Source organism: Phytophthora cinnamomi (assembly GCF_018691715.1).
Source record: "Phytophthora cinnamomi strain GKB4 chromosome Unknown Contig73, whole genome shotgun sequence".
Taxonomy (NCBI): domain Eukaryota; phylum Oomycota; class Peronosporomycetes; order Peronosporales; family Peronosporaceae; genus Phytophthora; species Phytophthora cinnamomi.
In genome coordinates, this window is record NW_027151006.1 from 407,716 (window position 1) to 421,080 (window position 13,365).

At 57.1% G+C, this 13,365-nt stretch overlaps 5 protein-coding genes across 5 annotated transcripts; 1 reads left to right on the plus strand and 4 right to left on the minus strand.

The window, feature by feature from the left end:
* Window positions 1–6,127: 6,127 nt before the first annotated feature.
* On the plus strand, window positions 6,128–7,453 carry IUM83_18232 (CCCH-type Zn-finger protein; the record flags this gene model as incomplete). The annotated part of the gene is made up of 2 exons (XM_067943218.1): window positions 6,128–6,365; window positions 6,450–7,453. The coding sequence occupies 2 exons, from the start codon at window positions 6,128–6,130 to the stop codon at window positions 7,451–7,453; spliced, it is 1,242 nt and encodes a 413-aa protein (XP_067785865.1).
* Window positions 7,454–7,826: 373 nt separating this feature from the next.
* On the minus strand, window positions 7,827–8,461 carry IUM83_18233 (uncharacterized protein; the record flags this gene model as incomplete). The annotated part of the gene is made up of 4 exons (XM_067943219.1): window positions 7,827–8,052; window positions 8,145–8,162; window positions 8,241–8,289; window positions 8,368–8,461. 4 exons carry the CDS (start codon window positions 8,459–8,461, stop codon window positions 7,827–7,829), a joined length of 387 nt encoding a protein of 128 aa, XP_067785866.1.
* A 475-nt stretch (window positions 8,462–8,936) lies between these two features.
* Window positions 8,937–9,293, minus strand: IUM83_18234 (uncharacterized protein; the record flags this gene model as incomplete). The annotated part of the gene is made up of 1 exon (XM_067943220.1): window positions 8,937–9,293. The coding sequence occupies one exon, from the start codon at window positions 9,291–9,293 to the stop codon at window positions 8,937–8,939; it is 357 nt and encodes a 118-aa protein (XP_067785875.1).
* Window positions 9,294–9,863: 570 nt separating this feature from the next.
* IUM83_18235 (protein disulfide-isomerase domain) lies at window positions 9,864–11,433 on the minus strand (the record flags this gene model as incomplete). Its single annotated transcript, XM_067943221.1, has 2 exons — window positions 9,864–9,956; window positions 10,015–11,433. 2 exons carry the CDS (start codon window positions 11,431–11,433, stop codon window positions 9,864–9,866), a joined length of 1,512 nt encoding a protein of 503 aa, XP_067785925.1.
* Window positions 11,434–11,861: 428 nt separating this feature from the next.
* Window positions 11,862–13,314, minus strand: IUM83_18236 (uncharacterized protein; the record flags this gene model as incomplete). Its single annotated transcript, XM_067943222.1, has 7 exons — window positions 11,862–11,967; window positions 12,044–12,108; window positions 12,196–12,360; window positions 12,425–12,546; window positions 12,608–12,682; window positions 12,766–13,146; window positions 13,224–13,314. The coding sequence occupies 7 exons, from the start codon at window positions 13,312–13,314 to the stop codon at window positions 11,862–11,864; spliced, it is 1,005 nt and encodes a 334-aa protein (XP_067785861.1).
* Window positions 13,315–13,365: the final 51 nt, after the last annotated feature.

Genomic DNA, 13,365 nt, shown 5'->3' on the forward strand with positions numbered 1-13,365 from the left:
AAGTTCGCAACTCGGCGCGACTGCCGGCTTGGTTCAGACTCCGCCGACTGCCGTCGCCCTTCCTTCTTCCTGCTTCCACTTCCAGCCATATCAACCACGGTTAGAAGATCGTTAGCAGTCAACACCCTAGATCTCAATCAATATAATATAAAAACAACTCGGTGAAATTCCACGGACTACAAAATCCGGGCACGCGCACCAGCTGTGGCGAGGCGGGTGAGCGCCTTTGCCGCCCAGGTGTATAGCACGATGCCACGGGGCCGCCCGTCCGGAGAATTACTCCTCCTTACGGATTTTCCCAATGGGGTCAGACTCCGATAGCAGCACTAGGTGCTCCCAACGGAGGTGGCGTGTGACCTTGTGAATCCCTGTAGGTGTCGTTTATCTTCGATAGAACGAACTTCACCTGATGAGTTGTCTTCACAATGATAAGGTCTTGGGTGTAGAGCGCTTACGTTACTTCAAACGTAGGTCTCCACGACTGGGGTTGAGATCACAAGCAGATCCTTCCAGCCAAACCTTCAAAATCAGAGAGTTAATATGCAAATATACAAATATACAGCCGCTACTTATTCTTTGGGGGGGCCCTTGAGCGGGGGGCCCGTACACCGGTCTACTGGAGTTTCTTCCGGACCACCGGTCGAGTCCGAAAGCACCCTTCACTCACGCGCACCAGCTCCCGCAAGGAGATAATTAGCTCCAGGCGAAAGACTTTCCAAACGTTCAACTCCAAAAGGAGAACAACCTCCGGTCAGACAACATACAATCCTATCACACAGTAGTCAATCAATCGGATCTAGGGGTGACTACACACAACCTCCTAGAAACGCAGTTAATATGAAATGGGACCTCCGAATGGAGGACCAACAACTGGAATATGAAATAGGACAGGTCACTTCGGAGCGCGCGTCGCCCGATCACCGCCTAACTTGGTCTTAGCCTTTGGGAGAGTTCCACGGCGGTATTCGCGGTCACGACGCGTCCAAGCGCAGGTCTTGTAGCTTAGGGCCGCCGGCAGGGTTAATCCCTCCGGTCGAGGCTTGTTCCTCTCGCTTACTTGACAGCACACCTCGTCCCTGGGGACGGGGAAGCACTGCGCCCTTCTTGGCAAATTGAACTCTCTGATTATCTTTTCTTAGGCTTCTGTATCCACTGTTCTCTCTGGAATCAGCTCTTTTATCTTGGTTTCACTATAGTCGGGGCGTGGCGTAATCACGTCGCATGTCGAGCAGGTCATGGATAGGGCAGGAATCTGGTCAGTGCATAACATATCATGGTCGGTCGTCTTGGTCGGTCGTTAACATCTTGGTCGGAGTATACTTGAAACTTGGAAGGCCTTTCTGGGTACAAATCAGGCTGGGACAGGGCGCGACCGGTCGCCCATCGAAGATCTTCGTCCGGAGCCTGGTGTCTGGAATCCTGCGTCCGGGGTCCGGAGACCAATGAGTCTGGAGTTTGACTTGACTTTACTATGGCGGGAGTCTGGACGATCTTGAGCAATCTTCTTCGGCTCTCTGTCTGGACTTGCTTGAGTCTTCTTTCTCGCTTGTGTCTTCGCTCTTCTCTTGTGCTCTTCCGTCGCATGTCTTACGGGCCTGTCGCTGGCCGGGTCACTGAGCAGAGACTTGGGCAAATTTTCTGGAGCCGCTTCGTGTCAGTAGTGGCCGACGCGTTATCACGTCGGCCGGACTGGACTATGAAGAAGCTGTTGACGTCAATGCCATTGACGTCATGCGATCGAGCAAACCCACATCGTCCCTGTTGGATGATGTGAAGGCCGCGTACGCGCACGACGCGGACGCGAAGCTCTTGCTGGCCTATGGCACAGCGCCTTCTGACAAGTCCCGTCAGAAGCTGTCCAAGCACCTTCGAGCGCGTGCACACCGCTTTCGTGTGCACGAAGGACTACTGCTTTACAATGCAGTCGACGACAACGCGGATCGCGTTGTCGTGCCGACTGACCATGACCTGCGACTCAGGATCATGTACGAGTATCATGATGCCCCGACTGCGGGACATCTCGGACGTGAGAAGACATACGTCCTTCTCACGCGCGACTTCTACTGGCACCACCAGTATAAGTGGGTGCGCAAGTACATCCGTGCTTGCGAGGTATGCCAACGCATAAAGCCTGCGCCATTCGCGCAGGCTCCACTGCAATCACTACCGACTCCGTCGGAGTGTTGGAAGTCCATGTCTTTGGACTTCATCTTTGGTCTTCCCCCGGACAACGGAGGGAAGACCGGTGTTGTGGTCTTCGTCGACCGCTTCAGCAAGATGGTACATCTTGCTGCGGTGCCGGCAGAAGTGACCGCGAAGCAGACGGCCCGTCTGTTCGTCGACATGGTGTTCAAACACCATGGCATGCCGTCCGACATCGTGTCGGACAGAGACCCGCGCTTCACAGCGCACCTGTGGCAAGAAGTGTTTACACTTCTTGGGAGCCAGCTTTCCATGTCGACTGCGGATCATCCGCAGACGGACGGTCAAACCGAGCGCGTGAATCGCGTGCTCGTCGATATGTTGAAGAGCTACGCTCACTCGTTCCAATACTGGAGCGAGTGCTTATCGATGGCAGAATTTGCCATCAATAACTCAGTGCATGCCTCGACCGGGCATACACCGTTCTACGTGAATGCCATGCGGCATCCACGTCTACCGAGTTTACTCGGAGTGATGGCTCCCACTTTAAGTGGGGGAGGATCTACGACTGCAATACAGCAGCCGCAGAAAACCGCTGACACTTGCATAGTGTCAGCTGCAACAATGGACAAACCACATGAGTCTGCGCAGGGCGCAGACTCCCCCAACAACAAGGACAAAGACCACGGGTCTGCGCAGGGCGCAGACACCGCAAAGAACCACGCAGAGGCCGGGCCTCTAGCGGAGAGCGAGCTGAATGACTTCAGCTCGGATGCAATCAGTTTCATCACCAAAAGGCAAGCCGTAATTCGGTTTGTCCAAGACACAATAGCAGCTTCTGTTGATCAACAGAAGCTGAACGCAGACAATGCGGGCAGAGGCAACACAAATGAATTTAAAGTTGGTTCATTAGTTTTGTTAGCTACACAAAACCTGCCTAGACATGCAGTTTCGGATTTCGGAGCAAGCAAGCTTGCTCCGCGCTTCATCGGGCCGTTCACTGTGTTGGCACGGCACGGCAACGCATACACGCTAGACATACCGTCTAGCATGCGCCTCCATCCGACCTTTTACGTCGGACAGCTGAAGCCATACCTGCAGCACGAGCCATCTAGCTCGGCTGACCCGAAACCTCGGCAGGAGCCGAGGCAGAAGCGGAGGACTTGGCCTCGGCGACGGGCAGCCTCTCCTCCAGCGCGCGGACGCGCTGGAGCAACCCCTTCATCTGGGTCCCCAGCTCGACCTGGATATTCGAGGCGGTCTGCGAGACCGCCGCGACTTGGGCCTTCTGGTTCGCCAGCTCCTGCTTCAGAGCGGCGAACTCAGCGCCCTGCAGACGCTCCACGACGGCCACCCGGTCATGGAGAGGCGCATACTGATCAGCCCGGGGCTGATCATACCCGGGGCGTGTTCCCACCCCCGCCACCGCCGATCCGTGACGCCCGCGGCTCAACCCGCTGGATTGTTGAGCGGATTGTTGACCATAGTATCCCGAAAACGAACCCTCAAGGGGCTCGTTTTCGTATTCGTTGGAGAGGATTTCCTCCCCATCTAGATACATGGGAGCCGCGGAACGTCTTGCTGGAGGACGTTCCGGAAATGGTGAGGGCGTACGAGGAGCAGTACGCGCTGGTGCAGAGGAAGTAACACGAGCGCTGCGATCATCGCTAGCGCCCGAACCCTCACGTGTTAAGAACTTAGCACGGAGCTCTTTGAGACTCTCGGGCACACGGAACGACGCGTACCCGTTCAGGTCGCGGTCGCTCAAGCGGACCGCGCCTGGGAAGCACTTCGTGCACTGAAAGCCCTCGGGCACAGCGCACGGCACATTAGCCTCCTCCGCAGCAACGTGGAGTTGCTCCAACTTCCACGCTTCGAGTACGTCTCGAAGCGATCACGCGCTTGCTTAATCCGATCACGGTAAGCACTCGGCCTCTTGTTGAAGTTTTCAACAAAGGCGTTCCAACTTTGACAAAGTGCCTGCCATTCAGGCACTTTGCTGCGAAAAGATGTCTTCTTGCTTTGAAACCATCGGAGCTCATGAAAGAGTCCGATGTAGTAATCGCGCCTTTGATGCGTTTCCGCATCAAAGTGCAGCTCGGCAGCCACAGCGTCATCTTTGATGGCGCTGCATACGTACAGCGGCACCTCATTCGGAGGTACCGAGTTCCCAAACCGGTCCGCGATCTCGGACGCGGACGGCATCCATGGATCGCGCGCTGCAGGCGCAGCGCGCGGAGAGCCTTGAGCTTTAACATCACGCGCTGCAGCAGCAGCGCGCGGAGTACTGAGAGCCCCAGCTGAAGCGAGTGGGGTATCACTCTCAGTACGCGAACGCTTCGAACTCGAAGCGTCCGATTCGTCCCCTTCACGCGGGCGAACGTTCTTGGCGTGAGGGTCGAGCGATTCGCTCGACACTGAGTCTTTACGCTTTGAGGGCGAGTCCTCCTCGCCCTCCATGTCTTCATCGTCGTCGTCGAAGTCGACGACGTCACCGTACTTCGCCTTCTGGCGTTCGAAGTAGTCGTCGATGGAGAGATGACTCCCCACCGACTTTGTGGACTTCTTCTGAGGCGCGCTCATCGTTGAATGAGCGCGGATTTCTTCTCCAAACGCGGAGAATTGACGAATGGTCAATTCCGAAGATTGACGTGCGGAGACCACGCGCGTCTAACCTTAAGGGGGGATGGTGTAACGGGGTTACACGTACAAGTGGCTGCAAGCCACTTGTGAATTTAACAGATAGGTTATCTGTTAAACGTTTTGGATACTTCCTCACATTGGTGTGAGACACACCAATGGATACATTGAAGTGGACCACCACAATGAGTGGTCCACACATACCCAAAGATCCTATTGGTAGAAAGCAGCATCTTTCTACCAATCAGAGACATGCATATTAGCGGGGCTCTGACAGCCAGCCGCTGTCAGCCCTTTCATAGATGATAAACAGTTTTTAGCAGATTTTAGAGGAAGATCAATTTACAAACAATACAGTTCTCATTTTACCTAATCAAAGTCACTTGGAATCCTTTCTTACTTAACTTATATTTGTGTATTCAAATATAATTAACCTAAGTAATTACTAGGTACTTACGCTTCCTCATACACGTTGCGCAACGTGTAAGCAAAAGTAGTGAGTCAAGTTAGACCCATTACAGGAGGTTCCAGCTCATCAATGAAAGCCCTTCAAATTTAGCCTATCATTTTACATTGAAAAAGTTCCAAGGGGGGGGGGTCCAGCTTTTCGACGAATGCGGTAGTGTTAACTAGCACTACTAATGATTTTTCTCACTACTATTCAATTAGCACTACTAATCGGTCAAACCACCAGCACTAAAGCTTAGCTCTACTAACGCTAAAATTCTGGGGTCTACTACCAAACCCTGCCTGTGTGTCAAGACGTCTTAAATTAACGCAAGTGATTTCACCGTAAGGAATAGTAGTAGTCAATGCTAATAGTAGCCAACTACTGTAGTAGCAGAGCAACTACTATCGGACGTACTGGTTTTTGGGTGTAGACCACACCTAAATGGTGTAGCCTACACCCAAAAATCAGTACGTGTGGACCACGTCAGGGGTACCTGCCCGCGCTCGTGATTGGCCGGCGTGCGGGCTGGGCGACGTGCTGTGCTGAATACTTTGATCAAGTACAGAGGTCCAGGAACCGCCGGGTATCGAATACCCGTCATATCTGGTTTACATTTGTTGCAAGTGCAAGTGATTTCGGCTTCCAATAACTAATTCCCTCGCAAATCGTCTCCGCCACCCAGAGATGCGGTTCCGCCCGCCCCCCTCCGCCGCTCCAGGCGCATTATTTTTTCATTCTCTCTCGCTGCTTCTCGGCGACTGCACTGACTGGTGTCGGGGCCGCCGCATAGTGAGAGCAAGAGAGTGCCCCCTCAGCCGCAGTAGAAAAATCCGCCGAGGTTTATCTGTCGCCCCTCGGTAGCCGCGCCCCACCCGAGACTCCGACCCGCCCGCCATGTTGCTCTCGTCCATGGACCACCTCGGCTACTACTCGATGCCCAAGGAGAACTTCCTCGAGCTCGACGCCTCCGCTGGCGTCGCCGGGCCCGACGGCTACGCGCTGCCGCCCGAGGACTTGGGCGTCGTGTCCTACATGAACGAGGAGAACAGCCCCAAGAACGGCACCAAGTCGTCGCTCTACAAGACGGAGCTCTGCAAGCGCTTCTCGGAGTTCGGCAACTGCCGCTACGGAGGTGCGTGCCTTCCCTCCCTCCCTCTATCTCTGTATCTGCCTGCTCGATCTAACCCCCCTCCCACCCTCCTCTGACGCCCCGCAGCCAAGTGCCAGTTCGCCCACGGCATCGCTGAACTCCGCCACGTCGTGCGCCACCCCAAGTACAAAACCACCAAGTGCAAGTCGTACTGGGGCTCTGGCCACTGCCCCTACGGCAGCCGCTGCCGCTTCATCCACGAGGAGACCGAGGGCTACGCGCAGCCGCAGTACAGTCCCCCCAGCCACTTGGGCGGCGGCATGTTCCTGCACGAGAAGGACCGCCTCGGCGGGCTCGGCGGGGGCGTCATGGCCCCGCCCCCGCCGTCCGTGGACCTCGGCTACGGTGGGGGCCTCTACGGCGAGCAGCCCGCTCCTCACCACCTCCAGCAGTTGCGCCCGCATCACCACCAGATGATGCCCACCTACCCCAAGGACAACTACTCCCTCCTGTCCTCGCTGGACAAGAGCTCCTCGTGGGGCGCGCCGGCCATGTCCGCGCCCTCCTCCCTCCACCCTAATTATGCTGGTGAGCACTACGGCGGTGCGCCTTTGAAACAGCAGGGCTCGCTCGGCAGCATTGGCCTGCCCCCCGCCCAGCAACGAGCCGTCCCGGTGAACAACGCTGCTAACAGCGCGTCGTCGCCGAGCTACCCGGACCTCCAGGATGCCATCGACGCATTGATGAAGTTCTCGCTGACGCAGGACGACGAACCCACCCCGAGCACCGCCACCCCTCCCGAAACCAGTCCGATCCCTGCCGGTCACGGCCGCCGCCTCTCCGGCGTCTCCTCGCCCGCCCTCGCCACCACCTCGACGGTGACTACCACGAAGAAGTCGGAGTTCTCTCTGCAGTCTGACGAGCTGTGGAAGGACTTCCCGTCCGCGTCGTCGGCACCGTTCGCGAGCGACGACCTGCAAGCCCAGCCATGGTCCACGGGACTGTCACTGAGCCTTGACAGCAAGCCGTTCGATGGTGTTTCGGCCGCCGCTGTTGGCGACGCCAAGGACGCCTCTGGTAGCAGCGACGAGGAGAGCCCCCGCCTGAGCGTGTTTGAGCGCTTCCACTAAGGCGTCGGAAGCGAAAAGGAGAGGTGGCGCTCTGTATCTATCTATGAGCCCGTGCGTGCGCGGCCTGCCCGTCCAACCGTGTCGATTTGGTCTCCGCTGCTCGCTGCCCGCTCGTGTGTTTTACCAGCCCCTATTCTATTTACAATAAATATATTAATGCTGCCGTAGCAGTTGGAAGCAATTGCTGCGCCGATCTACCGTCTTGACTTCAAGTGCGCTGCTGGAAGGCGCTTGATGGCCAGCAAGCAGTCTCCGTCGAGCGGGAAGGCAGTCATTTATTTCCAAGCGGGACAAAGACTGCCTGCAACTGGATAAGAGCTCGTCTGCGTCGAGTGACGGACGACCCAGTCAGCAGGGGGAAGTTCCCGCGGGCTCAGCTCTTCTTGGATGGAGGTCCCTTGCGCTTGGGCGCCTTGGGCTTGAGCTTCTTCTCGCCGACGCCGTGGAGGTTCTTGACCCGCTCGCGCTGCTCGGCCAGGATCTCGGCCTGCGTGCGCTGCACCGCCTTCCCGGTGGCCACAGCGATGTCCGGCTTCTTCTTGGCCTTCTTCTCGGGCAGCACCACCATCCGCCGGCGAGCCGCGTAGTCGCGGCAGCACCTGACGAATAGGGAACGCAAGTGCACATTAGCGCAAGGCGCACCTCCCGCGAGACGCGGCATGCAACGCAGGCCATGGTGGTAGTTAGTTACCTAATGATGGCCCACAAGCTGTCGAGTTAGATGCGAACGCAAGCACAAGTTAGTTAGTGAGGGCAACTACAGCGACAGCGGCAGCGAAGCGGCTACCATGGACACGTGAAGACCATCGTGAAGACCACCTGCAGCATGATGTAGCCTAAGCAGGCGCACACAACGCACGCGTCAGCCTCTTCGCGAACCTGCAGCGACAGCTAGAACGGTGCGCCGTCCTCACTGGTGCTTTGGCCCTGCAGTCGGAGGACCATGACGCAGATGCCCACGGCGTAGCACGTGCTGAGCAAGCGGATGGCAATCTCCACCTTCTCCATGCTGGGTCCGAGGCAAAGATATACTACCTCCGTTCGGAAATAGATGACCATTTGTTTTTTTTTTTGCGCAGCGCTCCGCCTCGTTCATTTTCCTGATTATAAAATTGTGGGAGTGCTGGAAATCTAGAGGCGAGGCACAGTCCAGAGAGGCGCAGGCGTTTAAAATGTGGGAGGGCTGGAGATCTAGAGTTGACACTAAGCAAGACACAGTCCAGAGAGGCGCAGGCGTTCTTGTTCCGCCGCACAAAAATGGATCTAAGATCTCACTTCATACTTGACGGGCACATGATTTGGCTTCGGGTGCTACGAGGATCCCACGTGCTGAGAGATGTTGCATCGCATGGCAATGACGTTGGAAGGCGGTCCGTTCGCATCAGTCTGTACTTAACAAATGTTCGAGCCGGTAATCATTTCCACCATTAGAGTTCATGATATGCTCCATGGGCGCTGGCAGCGGGAAGCGCGAGTCCTCCGTCTAAGCGTCGCTCTCAGCCTTCGCCTCACGCTCATCGTCAGCAACCGAGCCCTCCATCGTCGTCGGATCCCGCATCGCTTCCAGCACACGACGCGCACCACGTCGAGCGCGGGGCACGTAGCGCATGTACATGCGAGACACGGGGGGAATCGGTCCGGGCACGAAAGGCGGGCGCTCCTCGTCCATCCAGGAGAACTCCAGCGGCAGCCTCAGGTTCAGCTCCATCGTCTCTGTCGAATCCGTCGAATCAGGCGTTCCAGGCCTCGGCGCAGCAGCGTCAGTGCGTGGCGTCGGCGAGGTTGGGGGGCGGCGAGAGTCGTCCGGGCGGTTGGCAGGGGCAGCGGGGCGGCGGTCCATCTTGCACTCTTTCTTGACTTGACCACAGCTGCTACTCGATCTCCCATCGAGTTGATTCCACGCTTCCAATGCGCTCGACAACTTGGCGGCTCACGTGGAAGTACATTGCAACCCGGACGATCTCCCCACGTGTAAGCACGCCTCCTACGCTGCGAAGCAGTAGGGTTTCCCAGACGGCCTGGCGTTCACTATCCGTAATCTCCCCATCCGCCAACTTTCGAAATGAATCCAGAAGCCAGTGTGCGGGGCCAGCAGTGTGGTGGCCAGTGAGCGGGAAAGCGCGGGAGATTCAGAATTCAAACTCGATTGGTTTAGAAGGGGAATTATGTTGGAGAGGCTGAAATATGATTGGAAATGGTCATCTATTTCCGAACGGAGGTAGTACTAGTAGTGTATCTGTTGTGACGCTTCCGCGAGTTTGGGTGTTGTACTGTAGACTACAGTCTGTAGTACATACGTGTTTTGCATTGGACAGGCAACAGCAATCACAAGCTCATCCAGTTCTGCATTCTCTTTTTACGTTGTGTCTTCCTCTGTACGCAGCAGCAAAACAATAACCTAAAAGCCTCTCTACAGTTCCTCGTGCTCGGCGCCCTCCTTCTTCTGCTCCTTGGCGTCCTGCTCCTCCTCGTCCTCCTCGTCCTCGTCCGAGGCCTCCTCCTTCTCCGCGCCGTGCTCCGAGCCGTCCGTTCGTCTTCAGGAACTCCGTGAAGCCCTCCACGTCGCGCGAGCCCTCGTACACGATCGGGTTCTGCTTGTCCTTGGCGGGGAAGAAGATCAGCGTCGGGAAGCCGCGCACGTCCACGCCCGGGTGGTCGATCTCGTTGGCCGTGGCGTCCATCTTTGCAATCATGATGCTGTCCACATCCGCGAATTTCTCGGCCAGCTCCTCGTACTTGGGGGCCAGGGCCTTGCAGTGGCCGCACCACGGGGCGTAGAACTCCACCAGGACGTCCTTCTCGTTGTCGATCACGCGCTCCTGGAACTCCGTGCCCACGATGACCTTCACAGCCTCGTCGCTGTCGTCCTCGGGGTCGGCAGACTTGAGCAGAGGCGTGAGGTTGCCCTCGAAGTAGCTCTTCTCGAAGGCAACCAGGTCCTCGGCGAGGCCGTCCTCGATCTTGGCCACGAAGTCGTCGGCCTTGTAGTCGAAGCCGTACTTCTTCATGGAACCGGCCATGTTCACCAGCATGACAGCGGGCATCTCCTCGTCCTTCAGGCCGAAGTAGTCCACGATGCGCTTCTCCGTGCTGGGCATGATGACGTGCAGCAGCTTGCCCTTGTTGGCCTTGGCCGGCACCTTGAAGGCCGCCTCGATGCCCGACACGTAGTCCTTGGTCGTGTCGACGAAGGCCAGCACGTGCTCGGTCATGTCGCCGCCGAAGATCATGGGGGCCTTGTCCTGCGTGAACGTGATGACGAGTGGCAGGCTGTTGGACTTGACGAACTCGCCCAGAGCCTCCTTATCGAACTCGCCGTCGTAGATGACCTTGCCCTCGTCGAACTTCTTGTACAGCACCACCTTGTTGACCGCGGCGGCGTCCTCCGTCACGTCCTTGCTGGTGGAGGCCACGTACACGGCCAAGTCGTCGGCGTCCGCGAGCTTCTCGAGCATCGTGCGGGCCTCACCCTCCTCGGCATCGACCACGACGAACACGACCACGTCGTTGGCCTCCTTGATCTCCTCGAGCTCCTCGGCGCTCTCCACGATCTTGACCGCGGGGCCCGACTTCTTGACCACCCACTTCTCGATCTCAGCCGACGTGCGGCCGCCGTCGTAGTCCTTGACGGCGTCCACGTCGCCCTTGAAGAACTTGAGCGTGGGGAAGCCGCGGATGGAGAACTGCTCGGCCAGCTTGCTCTCGGCCGTGGCGTCCACCTTGGCGAGGCGGATGGGCGGGTCCAGCTCCTTCAGGTTCTTGGCCGCCACCGAGTACTCGGGCTCCAGCTTCTTGCAGTGGCCGCACCACGGCGCGTAGAACTCCACCAGCAGCGTGTCGTGGCCCGAGACGGCCTCGGCGAAGTTGCTCTCCGTGAGCACCAGCACGTCGTCCACCTCCTCGAACTCGGTCGCGCGCACCACAAGCGCCACGGCGAACAGCAGCGCCAGCGCGCGCGCCGCCTGCTTCAGGAACATCATTCTCTTGGTCGGGCCTGCGTAGACTGGACTGCTTGGCTGGCTGCGCAGGACTCGTCGGAATCCAAAGTGAGCGCGAGAACGCGTGTCAGCGGGCGCAAGATATGCCTTCTGACACGTGGCGCCGTTGCAGAAAGAGAGCGTCTTCGACGGCGAAATTCGATATTACATAACATAGAAATTTGTACTCTATGCTTTACTTACTTGTGCTGCAATTTCCAATATTCCTTGCAAAACCGGTGGGTACATTGCGTTTTATTTAGTGTATACAGCACCAAATTGCGCCAACAATCGAACACAGTGATCAAGCGAGCAGGCTTGGTCTGCAAGGAGCAAATGCAGAGCTAGGCTAGCGCGACAGCATTGATGGAAAAGTGTTATTGGCGCACACCACCGGAACAGATCTCCAGTTGGTTTGCGTCGTAGCGTTTCTAAATCACGGCCGCGACGTAGTCGCCCACACCAATGGCCGCAGCGAGCAGCAGCCCCTTGTACCGCGTGCTGCGCTTCTCCTGCTTGCGCTCGTAGAAAATGAATCTGCGCCGACAGGACGCATGTATACATACGTGTCAGCTCCCCCTATCTCGCACCACAGTTGTGTCCACACCCGTACCTCTCGTCGTAGAAACCCTTCGCGTACACGGCAAGCAGGTTGTTCAACTCGGGGAACTCTGCTCTCTGACAGGACACACACACATACACACACCGTTGTAACGTACGGATTAGATTCGATACTCACGCACAGCCAAAAGCACCACAGCGTACCTGCGAGTCCTCGAACAGTTCCCAGTCGTACGTCTTGCGCTCCTCGTCCAGCTTGTTGGCAAAGTGGAAGACGCAGCGCACCTTCTCCGGGATCTTGGACTTGAAATCTTCCTCGGACAAGCTCGTGGCAAAGAGCTTCTCGTGCTTCTTGGGCAGGTTAACGACCTGATGGCAGCAAATGCTCAGGATCAGCGATGATGTAAAACAAAACGCGCATTTTGGTGCTTACATGGGTTGCAAAAATCTCGGTCATCACCGCCTTCTGAGTGGCAATCATCGAGTCGAAAATAAGCTTCGACTCGGCCTCATTAATGACTTCATCTCCGTCTGCATCGTACAGCTGGAATTGGCCTACGAACGAAGCACAGTCAGTTCCAGTCCCAATTTGCCGACACTATGACATAACACTTACTCTTCAGCCATTCGGGGCAGTTTCCCAGAGCTGCAACCTGCAGCAATTTGTCAACCTCCTCGATCTGAACTTTGCCTGGTCAACCGCGATGTGAGTCAAAGCACATCATTCGTCAGACGAACTTGTTCAACCGCAACCAGATAGCGATCCAAGCCCACCATCCTTATCCTTGTCGAGCAGCTCGAAGCTGGCCGCAGCCTGCGCGCACATGTGCCTCGAGAGCTTGAGCTTGACTGCCTCCACGAAAGCCTCCGCCTTGGGGCTGCCGAGTTCCTCCTCCTCCATGGGTCCAACCTTGTCGCAGCCCTGGAAGGCCTCGTCCTCCTGTTTCTGCAGGTATTCGCCCGCCTCCTTCACGAACGCGTCGAAGGCGTCCTTGTCCAGCTGCGTCTGGGCGCCCAACGCGTTGCTGCTTCGGTAGGTCTCTATCCACTGGCGGTACGCGCCATTCTCGCTCAGACACCGCGGCTTGGGCTGCTCTGGGATCTTCGCCACGAGGTTCTGCACAGCCAGGATGCTCCGGAGCTCCGGCAGCTCCTCTGGTGGCAAGACACAGCAGGCATCAGCGCCTGGACGGAACCCGCACGGAACTGCAGCGCTACTGCAAGAGACTCACCGATGGGCTGCTGCTGGAACAGGCGCCCCAGCGACAGACGCGAGGCGCGCGCAGGCGCAGTCGCCGCCGCTGTTGTCGACAGTCGCCGCATTTCCGCTCGTGATGTGCGTCCACACAAACTACCGTTTCACTTAGGTACGAC